General features: G+C 41.2%; 1 protein-coding gene across 1 annotated transcript in view; it reads left to right on the plus strand.

Annotated features, from left to right (window-relative positions):
* Positions 1–10374: 10374 nt before the first annotated feature.
* The window catches only part of LOC139283963 (calretinin-like), a 10432-nt gene continuing 857 nt past the window's right edge, over positions 10375–19949 (plus strand). The window contains exons 1-9 of the mRNA XM_070904081.1: positions 10375–10468; positions 15373–15452; positions 16132–16221; positions 16460–16540; positions 17672–17728; positions 18250–18327; positions 18909–18964; positions 19067–19106; positions 19851–19904. Of these exons, the coding sequence (XP_070760182.1) occupies positions 10375–10468; positions 15373–15452; positions 16132–16221; positions 16460–16540; positions 17672–17728; positions 18250–18327; positions 18909–18964; positions 19067–19106; positions 19851–19904 (630 nt within the window). The remainder of the gene's footprint in view (positions 10469–15372; positions 15453–16131; positions 16222–16459; positions 16541–17671; positions 17729–18249; positions 18328–18908; positions 18965–19066; positions 19107–19850; positions 19905–19949) is intronic.

A 19949-nucleotide genomic window follows, 5' to 3' on the forward strand; every position in this document is an offset into this window, starting at 1 on the left:
ACAACAGCAGCTATTTTTTGGTCAGATCTAAATGTTATGCTGATTCTGCGAGTGTTTTCGTTTTCACATCACTGCTGAGTGGAGACTTGCCACTCACTCTGCTGTCTGCAGAGGAAAGATGTTGACAGATCAGGTGAAGTGAAACTCTCATTATGCACCAAGAAAAAGGCGGCAGGAATAAACTTGTGAGGAGGAGAGTTGTGTTCCCTGCAGAGCAGGATGTGTTCATCAGAGGCATTCAGCTCAGTCAGTCACTTGTCTCTCTGTGATCTCGTTCTCAGAGATGCTGTCTTGCTCGTTAGTCGCGCTTTGTAACCGCAACCGTTAATCTGTGAGAGAAAATAAAGTAGGCTTGCAGTAAAGACAGTGTTAACATTCCTCAAAACATCCTCAGCATAACAAAACACGCCTTGTTTTCTTCTGTTCATGAGCCAACCGTTAAAGGAATAGTTTGAGATTTTGGGCGATACCCTGAGAGTTAAAAGATTGATACCACACTATCTGAAGTACTTTAGTGTTTAGCGCTAATTAACAAATGTTAGCATGCTAACATGCTAAATTAAGATGGGGAACATGGTAAACATTATACCTGCTAAACAAATTAGTATTGCACGTTAGCATTTAGCTCAAAACATCACTGTGCTTTAAACGAAATGCCTCACAGATCTGCTAGCATGGCTGTATTATTAAAGACTTTATGCCACAGATCAGTTCTGATTATTTATTGGCAAATCAAACCCAGAGCCACTGCAGTCAACACATATAAAGCGCCACATAGAATAAACCAGTTTATACACAATGGTCTCATTTTTCTGGAGTCATTATACTGTAACGTCACAAGAGACAAGGAAATGTGACATGTAAATAAATGCAGAGCTTTTAAGGGTTGGATGAATTTGGAACAGTGGAGGAGTGTGAGTCTTTATACAGGATGAATGTTGAGCATGACAGTAATGTTTCAGCTCCAACTCGATGAGGAACAGAGTAGAAATAAACACACCACTAAGCAATCACGGTGAACATCTGCTCTCTGTCACAGCGACACTGCAGCGACGCAAACAAGTCTCTCTCTCCTCCTGCAGCTGTTGTCTGACAACAAACCCTCTTTGTCCCTCTCACAGACGAAAGGTGGATCATCTAAAAACAGAGATCCATCTCTGAATTATGAAAAAGAGATATGAACCACATCACATCTGGTGCGGTAGACACAAGCAATACCTTTACAGTATAAACAGGGATGTGACCAAATATGAAAAAGCACATTTTAATTTGTGTTAACAGCCCCGGAGAGCGGCTGGTGAAGTTACTGTCATGGCTGAGGGCTTTTGAAATGTACTGCCCAAAGCAAAGCCTCCTGAGCTCTGCAGAACAGCTACCGATAGCGATGAAGCTCAGCTGGTTTCTGCAGCTTTAGAGGAAATGTGAAAATGGAGAAGACTAAGAGGACTGAGAGATAAATAGAAGAAGAAGAATAGAGCTGCAAAGATGTAATCCAACCAGACCGTTGACTTGAAATCATATCAAATAAGATACAAGCATCCCTGCTCTTAAACTGCTGCAGATAATGTTTGAAGTGATAAATATATACTGGGCTGCATATTCTTATATTAATCCTCGAGACCTTACTGAAAGAGAATATGCAGTTGGAAAATCTGTGGGAGGGAGGAATTAATTAATCCAACTTTCATTTGAGTTAGAGCGATGGTTTTAGCATTACATGAGGTTGTACATACAGCTTCGGTGTCTGTAGGGAAAAATTAAAAACTCATCGGAGGAGAAAAGATGGATTTGGGGGTCACAAATCTTTCAGTGTGGCAGGTGTTTTCCTCTCATAAACAACAACAGCCAATTAACCTCTGACACCCGGCGAGAATTGGAGTGTCAGTACTTGTCGATTCTTAGAAATATTGCAGTTTAGTTCCTGTTCTAATGGCTGGTTTTATGGATGGAGTATGTAAATCATGTAGGATAGACTCAGATTTATTGCCAAAGAACAATGGTCTTTGGGCTTGTCTTCTTAAAATGCTAATCAGTTTAACTCTCTTCTCTGGCACGCCGGCTTTTTTTTGACAATCATCTGTGCAGAGAGGAACCAGCAGGAAATGCAGGTCAAGAACTGCGACACACAACCTCTGTCACATATGTACTATGTACTGCATTATATCTGATGGCCCATATGAAGCTGTCTTTACACTTCAAATATATCCTGGTCAGTCAGCTACCTAAATGTGTGATTCCAAAGGTGCTGTTATATTGCTAAATGGTCAAATTACCACATTGCTTCAACACTCGCAAGTCAGCGTCACGAAATGGCACCTCAACACGAATCATGCGATTTGAACAGACTTCAAAAGGTTCCTTATTGTGACATTTTATGAGCATCATAAATTTAGATTAGATGCGAAACAAATATTTTTATACATTAAAATATATTTTTTTCATGAGTATATACCATTTCACAGTTCCTGTCCCCGTGAAAATAATAATATATGATAATATTATTAATAATAATACGACAGACTTCCTGTCTGACAGGAGGCAGCATGTGAAGCTGGGAAAACACGTCTCAGACTCCCAGACCATCAGTACCGGTTTTCCTCAAGGCTGCGTCCTTTCCTGTCTGTTCTTCTCCCTGTACACCAACAGCTGCACCTCCAGTCATCCGTCCGTCAAGATTCTGAAGTTCGCAGATGACACCACCCTCATTGGGCTCATCTCTGGTGGGGAGTCCGCCTACAGGTGGGAGATTGACCATCTGGTAACCTGGTGCAGGCAGAGTCAACAATGTAGAGTCCCCCCGCTTCCTGGGCACCATCAACACCCAGGCCCTCAAGTGGGAGTGGGAACATCAGCTAAGCCCAGCAGAGCAAAGACAATGATGGTGCACTTCTACGTCGCCATCACTGAGTCCATCCTCACCTCCTCCATCACCATCTGGTACGCTGCTGCCACTGCCAAATATCATTCGCACTGCTGAGAAGGTGATTGGCTGCAATCTGCCACCTCTCCAGGACCTGTACGCCTCCAGGACTCTGAAGCACAACAACAGCTTCTTCCTATCTGCGACTGGACTCATCAACAAGGCCTGGGACCCCACTGACACACACTCTTATCCCCTCCAATAGACACTACACGTAACGTCTCCACATCTGTGTCCATGTGTTACATTAATGCACTTAATCTTTTGGATTATTATCTCTGTACACTGAAGATATTCCTAATACCAATAATATTTCTACACAAACTGTATGGCTCTTTCATTCTGAAGACAGATATATTGTACATACTTTTTGCATTGTATATATGTTTTTTATTGTCAAGTTTTCTATTTCCTATAAATATTCCTTAACTTTTGTAGTGGTCTAGTAATTTTTTTTTAAATCTTCTCTTACTATGTTTATTGTTATGCACCAAAACACCAAAGCAAATCCCTTGTGTGTGAAAACCTACTTGGCAATAAACCAGATTCTGATTGTGATTCTGATGATCAATAAATAATACAAACAAATATAAACAAATAATAATATGATAAAACATTCACTTTCTCATTCACAACACAAGCACATCCCCCTGCAGAGTCATTTAACAATCATAGATACAAAATAAATGAATGAAGTGGTCTAATTTGCTTCTTGTATCAAAAGGTAAAAGCTGGAATTCAAAGCAAACAGTATATTATTGTTTAAAGTGACTCCACTGATTTTCACTGCAAAACAATATGAGTTGCACTGACAGATTGTCACACTCTGCTATAATCCTCTACCTTAGTGTACTTTCAAGGACTGTTTGAAAACAAAAAAACTATTTTAGTTGATTTGAAAATGCTTCTGCTGATGCAGCTTGGAGCAAAGTCTTTCACTGTGGGTTGTGGACCTCTGATATTATTAAGAGCTGACCTGGATGACAGGCTGTGGATACTAACTCACTGCTGTGGCTCAAACACAAACTCCTGCAGGAGAATGAATGCAAATACTGTATAATTAAAGCAACATGATGCAAATACATGAAGCAGTGTTTGTGTTTGTCTCATACTGAGTTCACGTCAGGTTAATTTCTTACTGTGAAATCTTGGATTGGATATTATGAGAGATGCTTGAAAGAACAAAAAGTTAGAAATGAAACTGAAACTTTGTCTTTTATTACACCTTTATGGACAGATACTTAAAAATGAAATTAAATCATAAGAAAGGAAGGTAACAGACGACTGCACAGAGTCAGTAAGGTTATTTAAAGAAGCAACGTTTCATTTGAGGTCTGAAAAGTCACCTTTTAGATAAACGTTCTGCTGACATTGAATGTTAGATTGCATATTTCTCTGTAAGCGTTTTAAAAGATCAGAAAAGTCTCAGATTCAGAGCCAACCGCTTGCACTTTTAGCTCATTGTGTCATTTTCTGTCCAAAATAAAAACAAGCTGGAGCCAAAGGTTTAAACGTGCAACTGCCAAAACAGTTAGTGTGTGACGCTACGGAGTGTGTGTCAGGGTCACACATGTTTCCCAACAGTTTGGCAGCTACGTTATGTCCCACATGGCCCGCATTGGTTTTAGTTTAATTGGATTAACATTTGTAATCACAGGGTCTGATTTCACCGACTTCAACAGTATGTTTGAACAATCACAATCAATGGCTGATAGATTAGCTCTTTGCTAGTGTTGTTTACTATAAATGGGTGTCTGTCTCTCTGCCTGTCTCTTCCTCTTTGCTTGTAGGCACATCAATAGACCTCCGTTCAGCCGCTGAATTGAATTGACTCAATAAAAGGGATTGCCTGGACAGAGGTGGGGGCAGAGGGCACAAATCAGGCCTCAGGGACACTTGTTGTTGGCATTCAATATGTATGCACGCACGCACACACACACACACACGCACGCATGCACACACACACACACACACACACACACACACACACCCACACACACATATATATTCACTACACAGCCATCTGTGCGTGTTTTTGCTCATGTATGTATGCTGCACTTATATATGTGCATGTGGGGGTGCTTGTTGTGCTTCAGTGCATTTGTTTATGGAGGCCTGTCAACTCATGGTGATTCATCACAGCGCTGAGCTCCTGTGCTTAGACATCTTTTCCCTCCGTGTGTGTGATCCATGTTTGTCCATGTTTGCACAGATTCACATTTCTCCTCCCCCCCAAAAAACAAAAAAGCCCCACAGATGATGAAGAGCAGTGGATGCAGACCGGGTTTGGGAGGATAACCTTTACTCTGTGTTTGTGTGGGGCCAAACACCTCGCTTATGATACCCTGTGTATCGTAAACCAGCATCCACATTATTTGATGCATTCTGAAACTTGTTTCTGTTTGTAACAGTGAAGAGCTCTACACTGCAAGACGTGACCATACTGCTGATTTAATGATTTAATTAAAGGAGACGTGTCACCAAGAGCTGTGATTATGTCCAAACAGGATGTTTCAATATCTATCATCGCCTGTTCTGTAACACTCCTGATGTTGTTTATAATTTTATATATTTATCATATGCTTTTGAAATAACCCCCCTTAAAACCGCAACTTGGCATTTTTTGTCCATATCAAACAATCAAGTTATGTTAATGAATAGGGCATTAGATATGGATTTTCTCACCCTTGGCGAGAGCTAGGCTGTTTCCCTCTGGTTCCAGGCTATATACCAGCTGTATTTCCCAAAATGTTGAACTATTCCTTTAAAATGTGTGTGTGTGTGTGTGTGTGTGTGTGTGTGTGTGTGTGTGTGTGTGTGTGTGTGTGCAAAATTTGCTCTCAACTCGACTCACTCTCTGCTAACCAATGCTACTTGTAACCACGTAATGTAACTGTAATCACGTGACCGTACATTCCCATCATTTCTTCTTTTTGTGGAAGTGTCTGCCTGTCAGCCTCACTGCAGGGCTCACTGTTGCATCATAAGGACAAATTATCACTTCTTGTCTCAGGTGACATTATTACTAGCGGTGGGGTTGTTTTTGCGGTTGAGAGTTGCTCTCGGGAGGTCCAGTATCTTAATTGTTCCCCACGGGGGAGGGGAGGCACATCGTCCTGCTTGCATACAGGGAGATGCCATTCTCCTCACAACCATTCAGCACAAATACAATTTTATCATGTGAAGCTGAACACCCACCTCATCTGCAAAAGGCCACATGGTGATGTTTGGGTCACATTGTGTTGTGTTCAGCTCCTATCTCAGCTGGAAGCCCCCCCATGTGATGGCAGTGTTTGCTGAGCTGCTATCACTATATGTGATTTTCTACATATTTGTTTCCTGTATAAATGGCATGCAGTAAACGATGACGCCATTTTTCTTTCTCATCGTAAGGTGTTTATCTGTTCCAACACAATCTGCCAAATAGATTCTGCTTTATCTGTTTCCAGCCTTTGGCAACTCCAACAGCTTCCATCTCCGATGATCACACTATAGTCCACATTGTGCAGCTGATAAAAATGGCTGATTACTGCGATGAGGCACCCTGTCACTCTAATTTACACAAATCATACACTCCCCCTCTGACTTCTGCTCAACCGTATTAACGCCGGAGCAAAATGTCTCCAGCCGTCAAACCCAGAAAGCCTAATTTAATCTACATGCACACACACACGCAAATAATCCCACATCATGAAATTCATTCCTACCAACAATATGCACATTTGGTACTTATTGTTCTTCTGAGCGTGTGATTATGCAGCTTTGGATGTGTGTTGTCTCAGTGGCATCACATCAGTGAGGAGGACTTGTGGTGTAATTTATTATATTCAGCGATGCATTTCAACTGATACCTGACTGGCTGCATGATGAGAAGCTGCAGGAGGGATAGACTTGTTGGAGGTTTTTAATGTGTAATGTGACCTCGTCTATGTGTTTGTTTTACAAGCTGCTTGTCTGTTTTTTTTATGTTGTTGTTTCTTGTGTTTGGTGAGCTGAAGACAAATTTCAATAAAGATATTTTCTATTCTATTCTAGTGAAGGAGTGAAAGTTCAGGTTTGGAGATGTCGCCCTCATCAAGGAGCACATTAACATGCCTTTGCTGAGCTGCTGTGGAGCTAATGATGACAGGTGCGTGAGACAAACAGGCCTGATTGGACCGCCTCCACTCAGAGGAATGATTGTCTGCTGAATTGTTTGTGTTTTTATGTGTCCTGATGATGTATGAGGGAACACCAGGTGAAGGCATGTTCTTATGTACAATAATCAGCATGCAGTTAGCTGTAGTGGGTGGAGGTGCAGGACTAAACCAACATGGATGGTTCCCAACTCACACTTGTGAAGTTTGCTTTTTACTCGCCGGGTCTGGGTCAATATGGCTGTTTGGGTTGATCAGACCTCTGCTCAGGTCGAAGGTGGGCAAAACTATACTGGGATGTACGTGAGATCACCAGATTCATTGAACTAATTAGAGTGATAAAAGAGTAATTTGATAACTAACATGAGAGTCAATACTTCAGGAAGAGTCAGCATGTTTTTATGATGCATCTTCTTCAGTCTTTCATTTCTTGTTACAATCTTCGTAATTTCTGACCTCTCTTCCCTATGAACTCTTATTTATGATGCCATGTGTATTCTCTCCATACCATGTCAGGTGTAGTTAATTCGCCAGGTGGGTCCTCTCTTTGGCTCGCGTGCTGTTGGTTGATCAGATATCAGAATGAGGCACAGAGAGATTCAACCGTGACAGCATGCTGGAGGTCACTCTGTGCACGCACCAGTGTGTCGCAGACAGTGCAGTAGTTTATGTTTGAGAGATTTTGTGAGGTATAATTTCTCACTTTGCTGGATGTGTTACTGGACGTTGTGGTAGGTTCTCATGTTAAACAGCAACTGACTCTTTCTCGGGGATCAGGAAGACGTTACATTTAGGCAGCTGCATCTGTGTTATTTAGAAGACACTAATGTTTAATACAATACGCTTCAGTCTCCATATTCGTTTTTTCAACCACACAACTAACGTCTTATCATATAAACCTCACAAAGCACAGCACAGCACGCCTAAGAGTGAAACAAGCAAAATAAAACAGAACCTCAAAAGGTTAAAATTGGTGTTGAGTTCTTTAAAAAAGTTTCTTTCTTTGGATTAATGTCAGCATCTGTAAGAAAAGGAGGAGGACGCTCATCCTCGGAGGCTGTATTACAGCCTGACAAAACAGCTTTCAGAGACACTGAAAATACAAGGCTTCATTTGATCATTACAAAATGGATGCCAGAATATATTACTATGACCTTAATATACACATTCATTTTATTTACAACTTGGACTATTAAAGCTTTGATTGTACTTTAGGTTACACAAGGAATAGTTAGTATAGTTAGAGTGAAAGGTAAGAAAGAGGTGTTGACTTCCATCGATTCAAGCAGGACAGATGTGGTGAAACAGCAAAAGACTGGCGGTAATATCATCATCTATAATGAAAACCATTAACCCACAGTTTCAACTTGCAGTCACGTATCTGTCTTTATTTAAATGAGAATATATTTCGGTCAGTGCTCATTCAGTTTAATCTTCCAACAGAACAAATACTAAGTCTGCACTCTGACCATAGCTTATCTTTTTTTTTTAATAATCAGTTCTTTTTATGCATAAACTCAAGCAGGATTTGTGCACTTGATCCTGCATAATTCTGCATTACACCAGAGATGCTACATTGTCGTTGCATTTCATTAAATTAAATCAAAGTGAACCGAAAAGCCTCTTAAACACCTGGCTGCAACATTTCCTCATCCTGCTTTCCCTTTCAATGTTAATTATCAACATTAAGCCAGTTTTAACTAATCTAAATTTCACGATATATTTGATACAGCCTTAACAGGATTGCATAATTATCCCTAATCTGCAATCCACGAAATGCATAATGACTGGCGTGCAAAGCTAACACCACAGCCTTCCCATCAGCTGTTTTAAATTCATTTGGCGTGTGTGCGTGTTCATATCCACCTGACACTTCCATTTGAAAGGTGATCAGAGGTCCATTAACATCTTTGTCCCTTATAGTCCGTCATTGTCGTTGTCATATCACCTCTCCATTATTCATCCCATCACTTTACCTCCAACACTTTCAAGAGGGACGACTCAGAGCTCTGCAAACAAATCCTATAAATTCTGTAATTATTATTCATACAGTTCAGGCTTTACGATGGGAGTTCCTATAAATATCTCCCCCGACTTTTTTTCCCTCCCTCCCTTTCTGTGTTTTCCACATAAACATTCAGTCGTTGTACATATGCACTTATCCTACACACACACACACACACACACACACACACACACACACACACACTTATTATCTGCCCTCTCCAACTCTCTCTGTTTTTGTTGTCTTCCGTTTCTCTCTGATCAGCAGCACACAGCTCTGCAGGGAGGAGATAAAGAGTTGTCTTCTTCTTCTTCTTCTTCTTCTTCTTCTTCTTCTTCTGCATCCTCTCCATCTGAGCACCCCTCCCCCCCACCACCACAGCACCCATCCTTCACACCAGCTTGTGGGGACCAAACTGGAGACGGAGACGCACCACATCTAGGAGGGGGGAAGATGAGAACGAGATAGGAGGAGTGTATGGCTCATCCTGCAGGATGAACAAAGGGCGTGTTGGTGATTTAGTAGCTATACTGCCGCTGCTGCTGCTTGGATTTATGCCAAGTGTGGGTTCGATTGGCCATGGAGACTGAGTGCCCCCTCCGACCTCCGCTGGCTGGGAGGAATGATGGAGGGTGTGAAAGGTTGAGGGAGGGACGAGATGAAAGTAAAAGCTGAGAATGGAGGGAGGGTGTAAGTGACTTCTGATGGGTACAATCAAAAAACTCAGCAGACAGTAAAAGAAGGAGTGATGCCCTTACTGGAGCATCAGATGCACATCAAGGCACATTTTCATTGTTTTGAGTTCCTCCTCCTGAGGTGTTGTGGCCCCTGGGATGGGATATTTAATGTATTCATACTTTATTTGATAATTCACAATGCAGAGAGCTTTAGTATTAGAAGAGACAGAAATGACAAACATCCAACAGATCCGGTGGAGCCAGCAGGGCGCCCCGCTGAAGGATAAATTGTTTGATGTAATTCTCTCCTCCAGGGAGCAGCAGGATTGGATGATATATAATGATCCTGCTATCAAACCAGCAGCCTGGACAGCAGTTAATGGTAACTCATATGCAAAGCCCAGGAGAACCTTCCTCCTTCTCCTCCTCCTCCTCCTCCTGTAATTGGTCTCCTGCCTGCAGTCTCCGTTTACGGTGAAGGCGCCCCCGTGTGGCGGGTAGGAGAAGCGCGGACGCCGCGGGGGGTTTAAAAGCCTCAACTGAGGAGGAGCTGCTCACAGTACCAAGGAGCTCCACACCGGGAAAAGTTTACCTCCAACTAACACACTCGACAAACGGGAGGGACAAACAGCAGAGATGGCAACTCAAGCACAGCAGCCGCCCCACCTGCACCTGGCGGAGATCACCGCCGCGCAGTTCATCGACATCTGGAAACATTTTGACGCAGACGGTCAGTGCGCTCAGGTGTCCACCCGTCTGATGAGTGTGGAAACAATTGAGTGGTCAATTAGTATTTTTTATAAGCTAAGAAAAAATATAATTGTGAGAAATGTGTGTTTGACCATTAGAAACTCATGTTTTTTATTTACTGTATTACAACAATTTCGTTTGCAGTGATGGTTTAATTCCTCTTCTGTGTTTTAAAATGAATCCAGTGAAGCGCTTGTTTAACAATCATGGAAATATTACATAAACATCAATAACTACTGTAAGAAAATAATATATTCGCTCGAGCCAATTTGAAATGAATAAGACTCCTTTTAAGTGTTGATTTTCTTTATTTGCTTGATATTTTTTTGTACGTGTTTAATGCTCTTATGTACATCTTGTAATATCATTCATGCTGTGACTTTCAACATCTGCTGTGATTTAAATGTGTCCGAAGATCTACAGAGGTTTTTTAAAACTATGATGAGATAAAATTAAATAAGACTCCGTCAGAGTGAAGTTATAGAGAGGAGGTTGGAAAAGAGGGAGAGAGAGAGAGACAAAAGATGGGGGGGGGTGAAAGGATGCAGAGGAGGGAGGACAAGAGGGAGGGAGGGGGAGTGAGAAGGTGAGAGAGAGGGGAGGACGCCAGAGAGAAGGAGTGTTTTCTACTGGAGTTTACTGGGAGGAGCTTCTGAATCTGAGAGCTTACTGGGAATGAACTGTGCGTGTGTGTGTGTGTGTGTGTGTGTGTGTGTGTGGCCTTGTATTACTCATGTTGTGGGGACATAAATCTCTTTACACACGTCACAAATGGTGGGGACAAAACGCAAGTCCCCATAGCGTAAATCATTAAAATGACCTGTTAAAAGTAAAACAAAGGTAAATAACTATTAATATAAAATGTGATGATGCATTAACATATAAGCAGCTATTCAATGTTGTAGTCGAGCTGAATTGAACATTTTTATATGCTGTGGTGAAGTTAAATCTATAACAAATAGAGCTGAAGTGATTAGTCAGTTAATCAGTCAGTTGATAAACTGTTTTGTTAATTGATTGTTTAAGTTGGTTTTGTCAGTTTCAGGTCTGAAAGTTGAAGGTTGGAAAAGAGTGTTGTCTTTGTCTCACTATGAGCCACTCTGGCTTTAGTGATTATCACATAAACTGAAGACTTATTTTCTGAAACCATTCAGTAAAAACTCTGACCTCTACTGTTAAACCCTGTCCGAGAAACTCAATTTAATTTCACGTCATCCTGCCGATAGGGGCGCCAGATCAGAAAACATTCATATGGGTCATTTTGGAAGGCCATGATCTGTTGTGTTGTTTCCTTCGAGGACATATTGACTGCTCAGCTGCCACTTCAGTGGCCACAGAGTTTCAAAAACAGGTCACATTTTAAAACGTTTATATTATATCATTATATAGTAAGGTGTGTCTTACTATAGAATGAGAGAAAAACAGATCAATGGCTAATTGATCCAGAACTTCTCAGACCTGGACGACTGCAGTGACTTTTCTTTTTAAACCATCGTCTTCAAGCTTCAGGAGTTAAGTGTTCAGCTCAAGGGTACCACACTAGTGGTGAAACGATAGCTAATTACTTCCTTACCTAGATGGGTAGAATCATGGACATTTGCTTTTTTTGGGCCCACCACTATGACAACATGTTTGAAAGCCTTGCCTTCATCTAATGTCATCTAATACCATCATTAATACATAAACCACTGTGCTCAGTAGATGTGAAAATTAGAAGTAGACCAAATTAAGTTATTCCACAGAGCTGATGGTCTTCAGTTACTACACGGCTTGTAAGTCAATTACATGGAAAACGGTAATGGTCCAGGGGAATAGAGCCTTGTACCTGATCACAGAAATAGCCTCTCTCTTCTGTCCACTCACTGTAAATGATCTATTTCTGGGGATGTGTTGGTGAAGAATTGTTGTTGGCTAAGATAGTCAAGATAGCTCCTATTGGTGGCAGGGAAAACCAGGACGAATAGACACAAGTGAGAATCTGAAGGAAGGATTTCCAGCCGCGGTGGGAAGTCTTCAACCTCACGTGGGTTTTTCTTTACATTTAGTGAGTCACTCGTGTTAGGCAGCTGGGATGTTTTCGAGGTGCCGTTGAGCAATCAGCAGTTGAGCTGTGTTTTGGGAGGCAGAGGGCTGCATCTGCTCAGTATCCAGTGTGCAGTGGTGCGCTCCGTGTGGCAGCTGAGATTTGCATTGCAGCTAAACTCTGGCAGAGAGCCCCAGTGAACTGAGAACACTTATGTGTGCTTTCTTACAAGTCACAGGATTTCAACACACTCATACTTCATCATAGATTTCTTGTTTTCCCCATCTGAGTTTTATGTATATATAGATTATGTAATAGCAGAATCCAGAAGAGTTAACTGGACGTGCCGAGTGAAAATGTTAGCTAACAATTTAATTTAAGGTTAAGTGTCTGTTGAGACAAACTTAAGCAAAGAAACACAAAACTCGTCATCTGGCCAGTAACTACTGTATCTGCACTGTAGGTGCATGAGTAGGAAATGTCCATTTGTCTTTGAAGGACAACAAGAACACATTCAGATGCACAAATACACACAAATACACACAATTTGCAGTATAGGTCTTTGTTAAAGTGCTACTCTCCCCTCTGCTGACTCTGTTATGCACAATAAGTTGTGTATACTCCCCTTCTTGGATACATTTTGTCACACTTGATCAGCCTAAACTCTGCCGTCCCAGCTGTAAAGGGCCAGCCAAGCAAGATGGATGCAGCACTCAGTAAAATAATTACTGCTCTAAGTAAAACTGAGTAAAAATAGTTCAGTATTTAATAGTCAACCCCTCTAAATGAAGGCACCATAAATAATTATCTAAGTAACTGAATTTTAGTGAGGATACTACAGTATACAATCTTTTTAGCCGCACTGTCAGTGTGGTAATCAATGTTTGGTCTAGACTAAATATCTCAACAACTATTGGATGGATTGCCATAATGCGTTGTGACATTCATGATGCCCAAAAGATGAATCTTAATGACTTTTCCTACAGCGCAACCATGAAGTTGACATTTGTGGTTCTGAGTGAAACACCTTGACGACTATTGGACTGATTGCCATGATATGTGGCACACATGTTCATGTTCCACTCAGGATGAAGTGTAATAACTTTGTCGTCCATTTACTTGTCATCCATCTAGTGCCATCATCAAGTCAAAATCCTTTTTTTGGTTTATGCCAAAATACCTGCAACTGATGTAAGATGTTGGCTTATAAAGAACAGAGTGTAAAGATATGATGTAGTGGTATTGTTTATGTCCAGCTTGTAGCTTTTGGAGTTTTATTTAACTGGTTTGAGTATTAGCAACCTGGCTAACTACTTCTGACTACTTTTGACTTTCTTTATTCTTATTGAAAGTACATTATTCATCATTTTTTTCTCCTTATGTTAATCAGTGTTATTGCAGAAGCAGGTATGACAATTTTATTGGTGGGTTCGGGGATTAGGGGTTAATTTCTTGCTGATTTCATGTCTCACACAAGTTTTTTTCCAGACACAGTTTGATACAGAATCTGATTGTTTGGCTAACAACGGTTAATCCAGCCATTACTCAGTTTGAATGGCAGCCGGGGTTAAGAAATTATTAGCAGTTTAAGTTTGAAAGTGAAACTGAACTGAAGATGTATGTCAGGTTACTCTGAGTGGATGCAGCTTTGCCTGCTTTGTTTTCCGCACCCAGTGCTTTGTGTTCCTACAGTGATTTGTTTATATCTAAAACAGCAGCTCAGCTGAAGCACAGATGGTGACACGGAGCACCTATAAAATACAGTGTGCAAATGAATCTGGACAGGGAGACGAGAGGAAGAGGGGGGAGGTGAGGGAGAAAATGATCAAAGGAGATGAGAGGATAAGAGATTAAGAGATGAAGGGGGGGGGGGGGGGGCAGAGTGAATCTCTGCATTTTATTCTGTACATCTGTGTTTTATTCTGAATTAAAAATAACAATTCTATTAACGTCTATTTTTGTAAAAGCCATGAACCCCTCCAACTCCCCCTCTGCTCGGATTGTAGACAGATGGGACTCATTCTTATGATTAAAAAGAGAAGGCTTAATGTCCTATGTGTTAGACTTGCAGGGAAAACGGTGGCGTAAATGATCATACTGAATCATCTCCAGTCATGTGGCTGTCATAAGAAGTACAAATCCCGAAACAAGGACAGAATGCCCCAATAAGCATCAATCTGACTGCCCACTTTCACCCTCTTAGGCTAGGAAACACTCATTATACTGCTTACACTCCAGCTGCACTGGACGCTTGTGGTCTGTTTTTTTTTTTCTTCTGCTGCAGCACATCGCTGAATCTCCACAATCCCTGCCGCTGCTGAATGCCAATTTGGCACGAGATATATGAGCGTGAATAGAGTATATTCTCTAGACACTATCTTGTTTTTGTGTGGCGGGCCTTCAGTTCATCAAAGTGAGTTTTTTAATTAAAAGTTTTCAGTTGTTTCAGTTGTGTAGAGATGATATGACATGTGTTCGTCTTATCTCCCAGTGTTGCAGTGCTCCGGGTTTCACTCAAGACATGAATATTGACAACCCAGATTTGTGTTTTGACTTGTGCACTAAATTCAGGGTTAAACCAACCGAATACTCTCAAAGAAACTGATTTAAGTACAGCTGTAAGCATGTATACGTTCTGCATACAGTCCAAGCAGTTCTGTACTTGGATCCAGTCACAGAGGACTTGAAACTTGAGGTTTGGTGACTGTTCCAAAATTCAAAGACCCCCAGTGACCTTTAATCTTTCATCCACATCTAAGTCTTTCATCAAACTTTTGAGCAGTCAACAAAGCTTCAGGCGACTTAAAAGCTTCATAACCGCATTTGTGCCAAACTAATTTAGTTCCTCTGGTGCTCCGCAGGAAACGGTTACATCGAAGGGAAGGAGCTGGAGAACTTCTTCAAAGAGCTGGAGACTGCGAGACGGGGAGCAGGAGCAGGCGTGGTGAGCGAGTGCTCACTGTGGCACATTTCTGAATACTTAAGATACATTTACCCAGAGGGACGCGAGTAGCTGACACTTTTGACACGTTTGATTTTCCACAACAAATTGTTCAGTAAACATTCAATCCATCATTTGACAAAATAAAATGAACATACTGTGTATTAATCACAATTGCTTAGGCAACTCTGTCTCCTTGAAATTACATGCACATATTAGTACTAATCTGTTTTGCCAATTATGTTTTGAGGGGAAATAGAAGTGCTGCCTAGATTATGTGTTTTTTCTAATGTAGGAAGTGCTTCATGTTTGTACCGCAGGCTAGTTGTAGGGTGACCTTTCCCTGACCAAGTGCTGTGAGTGCCTGAACATGAGGAGGGAAAACAAATTAAATATATTGTCAGTGAATGTTTTGCAGACACACACATTTTGCGACTTGCCACATGCGTTAATTAACACTGTTTCTTCATTATGTTGATAGGAAACGCTATCTCAGTGCCATTCCATTTCATACAAAACTGAGTTGCTATTGCAAGTTTGTAGTAACATAAATGTAATTTCTCGTGGACAGGATTGGCTTTGTGAGCATGTATTAATAGGGTTTTGTCTTAAATATGTGTTTAAATTAAAGGATGCATTATCGTACGTCTCATGGATCTGTGATTTGATGGTTTTGCAGGATCCTTCACATGCTGCGTTCAAAGAGAAGATGAAGGAGTTCATGGCCAACTTTGACAAGAACGCTGATGGTAGAATTGAGATGTCAGAGGTAAGAACTGATTGAAAACAGCTGCTTCTGTGGTCTAATGGTTAAGACACGTACTGCCCAGTATATCCCTGGTTTGACTCCAGCCCCCCTTGCTCTGTCTCTATTATTTTTTCCTGTATCTCCGCTGTGAATCTATCCAATAAAGACGGAAATGCCCCAAATGTATCCTGTCTTTGTGAATGTAAAATCTAACCCATAAACATAAAATATACGTATATCTTTATCTTCCACTCCGTAGTTGGCTCAGCTTCTGCCCACAGAGGAAAACTTCCTGCTCTGTTTCAGAGAATTTGTGGGATCCAGCGCCGAGTTTATGGCTGTAAGTTTGTGTATATTGTCTATCTGTGTCTCTCGCCTTAAGCTCTCACTCTCATCAAAACTCATTCAATGTAATTATGGTAAAGAATCTGGATTTTTCAGCCCACAATGTCACTATTAACCTTCTTCTTTCTCTGTTTCTGTTGGAAAAAGTTGCTCACTGACTAACTGCTGAACTTTACTGAGCTGTGAAATCTCCCCTCAAATGCCTCAAGTCAGCATCACAGCGCGTCCTGTGGGACACATGTTCAGCTTTGTGTCCCTGCCAAGTTAGGACGCCTGTTTCGTGTGGAAACAGTCCAGTAAGGGTGTAAATTCTTAATTTAAAGCCTGGATGCTGCGTGACGGGGACTCAGACACTTACAAAATGTTAGATATTGTGCTGGAAACCGGTCAGAGTCATCCATGACAGCATAAAGGTGACTTAAATTGTCCTGTTTGGCGAATACGTTTAAATGAAAAATAGTTTTTATCAAACCAAACATGTCTCCAGTCTCAAAGATAGTAGGAATATAGGAGGATAGTAGGCTGTATCACACAGGCATTTAATGCCTTGCCAGAAAGTAAACAACACATTTGACCACTCTCTAGAAAACAAGTAACCTCTCGCCTTCTTCAGTTGCATATGTTAAAATAATTAGAGAGAAAACATCGAGGCATCGAACATCTGGTCCTGAATTCAAAATACCCCCCCCCCCCCCCCCAACACGCACACACACACACACACACACACACACACACACACACACACACACACACACACACACACAGTTGGTTTACTTGGGCTTGGGCTGAGGAGGATTTTCAGCGGTGGTGTGATGTTCAGGCTGCTCTTGTGTGTTAAAGCTATTCTCAGACAGCCATACATTATAAATGGAGCACAGCTTTCTGCAGGGGAAAGGCAGTGAGTGCTGGAGGGGTTTCAGTATCCATCTTTGATAAGGGCTTCGACAGCCGCTATATTTACGTCAGATGACACCCTGGTACCACTGTGAATTCTCTTTATTGTGCACTTTTTCTTCTTCTGTGTAAATCAGATAATATATAGAGAAGGTCTGCCAGCCGTGAAGTGAAGTGCGTATTTTGACTGTTTTCTGAAAGCTACTGTAACATCATTACTCTTCTCCTGCAGGCCTGGCGGAGGTATGACTCTGACCGGAGCGGTTACATCGAGTCGAATGAGCTGAAGGTAAAACACAATATGCCAAACTCAACTGCAATAAAGCCAATGAATGTACTGTAGAATCATTTAAAGCACATGCTAGAGACATAGCTGTACAGCACTTTCACAGAGGTGTAGTGGTTCTGTCATTTAGACCTCTGTCTCTACAAAAACATGCACACTCTCAAAAAAGGCCCTTACACGTGGTAATTATAGTCAGTAATGTGTATGATTGTAATTACTGTAAACAAACCAGACCTTGGTTGAGGTGATGATTAGCTTCTGTGTCATGCTAGCGGTGTAATTGGTGCTAATGCCTCCACTGAGGGAGCTGCTCTGAGCCTGCACATGTGTGTTGTGCTCTCCATTGAAAACTCTCGCTGTTACAAAACAACAAAACCTCCACTTGCTTTCACACCCTGATCTCTGCACATCAACATCATTCATTTTCACCAAAATTGCGAACCACAATCATAAATGCAGCATGTCGTCCAATCACCAACTCTCTCTCTCTCTCTCTCTCTCTCTCTCTCTCTCTCTCTGGTCAGGGTTTCCTGTCTGACCTGCTGAAGAAGGCCAACAGAAACTACAACGACAAGAAGCTCAATGAGTACACGCAGACGATCGTGAGTATCACGAGGCGAAGAGTGTGTTTTCCCCTGAACTCTGCTTCTGCAAACTCTGCATTATAACCGCAAGACTCAAGACTTTAAATGTCAAGAGTTTAATCAAGTTTTTTCTCTATTGATTCATATTCATATTAACATTACCGTGACAAAAGCTGAAAAGAACCATGTACCTTTTAGACCATTTAAAACAAAATCTGTTGTATTGCATGTACTCGGTAGTGTATCGGTTAACGCTCAACAACAATGCCTTCATGCCCATATGTAGTGTAAATTACACCTGCTACATTTCTACATAATTTAACCGATATAATAATCCCTAAAAGCTTGAATTGTAGTGTACTGAACGACATCAATGTCTGCATTCAGCCTCCAGCTCACCTGTAGTGCTTATATATCACTTTTCTGACCACCAGCATCAGTCAGCCATCTGTGGTCTCGACATACTCCGCTGCAGCCATCTAAGCTGTCTCGAATGGATGTTTTTAACATATGAAATGTGTGTGTAGGACCGTACATGAAGACCTTCTGTTGGCTGGGTTTTCTCTGATGATTTCTCTGCTAATCTTCTCTCCGTGCAGCTGAGGATGTTTGATCTGAACGGTGATGGAAAGCTGGGCCTCTCTGAGATGGCAAGGTGAGTTTGTCTCCAGTTGTTCGTCTCTGTTCTGTTTTACATTTTTAAACTTCTCTTGAAGGATGCTAACAAGATGAAACATCCTCTGTTGTTTTACTGCAGGCTCTTGCCAGTCCAGGAAAATTTCCTGCTGAAGTTCGAGGTAATTTTAGGAATAGAAAAAACTACTATAGCTACTTAAGACTGGAGTCCTGTAACTCTGATTTAGAGAAGTCAGAATAGTAGAGTTCAACATTATTGGATTCACTACAAGAGGATTATTTGTCATCAAAGTACTGAATGGACATATGGGTCATTGACACTAATGCATGTTTACTTACGCTAAGTCCTTCAGAAATTAAACATTACTTTATTTGTTTTAAAACATGATAGACCCCTCTTATGTGTTTGGAAACCATTAAATTGATGATTGAAGTCAAACATTTCAAATTAAAGTGCAGTGGGTTGTTTTTAATCTTTAATTTGCAAATACCTTATTATATATTTATATATCTTTCATGTATATTCTTAGCTAAGAGACATTACTGAGGGAATACACAGCCACTATCTAAACGATTTGGATGCTTCAAAGTTCAACATTTGCTGCACAGTGACGATCTTAATCTACATATATCTCCCACATGTATTTTGTCATGTATGTTCCCATATGTACACGCTAGCTTGCGAGAGCAGATCAACAATTCCTTTCTGACACAGAGGATTAGTCTGATCAGGATTAACTCAGATCTAGTCCCAGTTATCATAATCTGCATGGATTAATATCAGGTCTGGAGCTGGTGGGGCTTTTACCGCTCTCTAGAAATATCCTGCAGTTTCTAACAATTTTCACCTCCCTCTCCCTCTCTCTCTCTCTCTCTCTCTCTCTCTCTCTCTCTCGTACTCACAGGGCATCAGACTCACAGTTAAAGAGTTTGACTCCCTCTTCACCTTCTATGATAAGGTGAAAAGAGCGTGTTTGCTTTCATATATACTGCATCTGTATCTG

The sequence above is a fragment of the Enoplosus armatus genome, chromosome 1 (assembly GCF_043641665.1).
Source record: "Enoplosus armatus isolate fEnoArm2 chromosome 1, fEnoArm2.hap1, whole genome shotgun sequence".
Lineage (NCBI taxonomy): Eukaryota > Metazoa > Chordata > Actinopteri > Centrarchiformes > Enoplosidae > Enoplosus > Enoplosus armatus.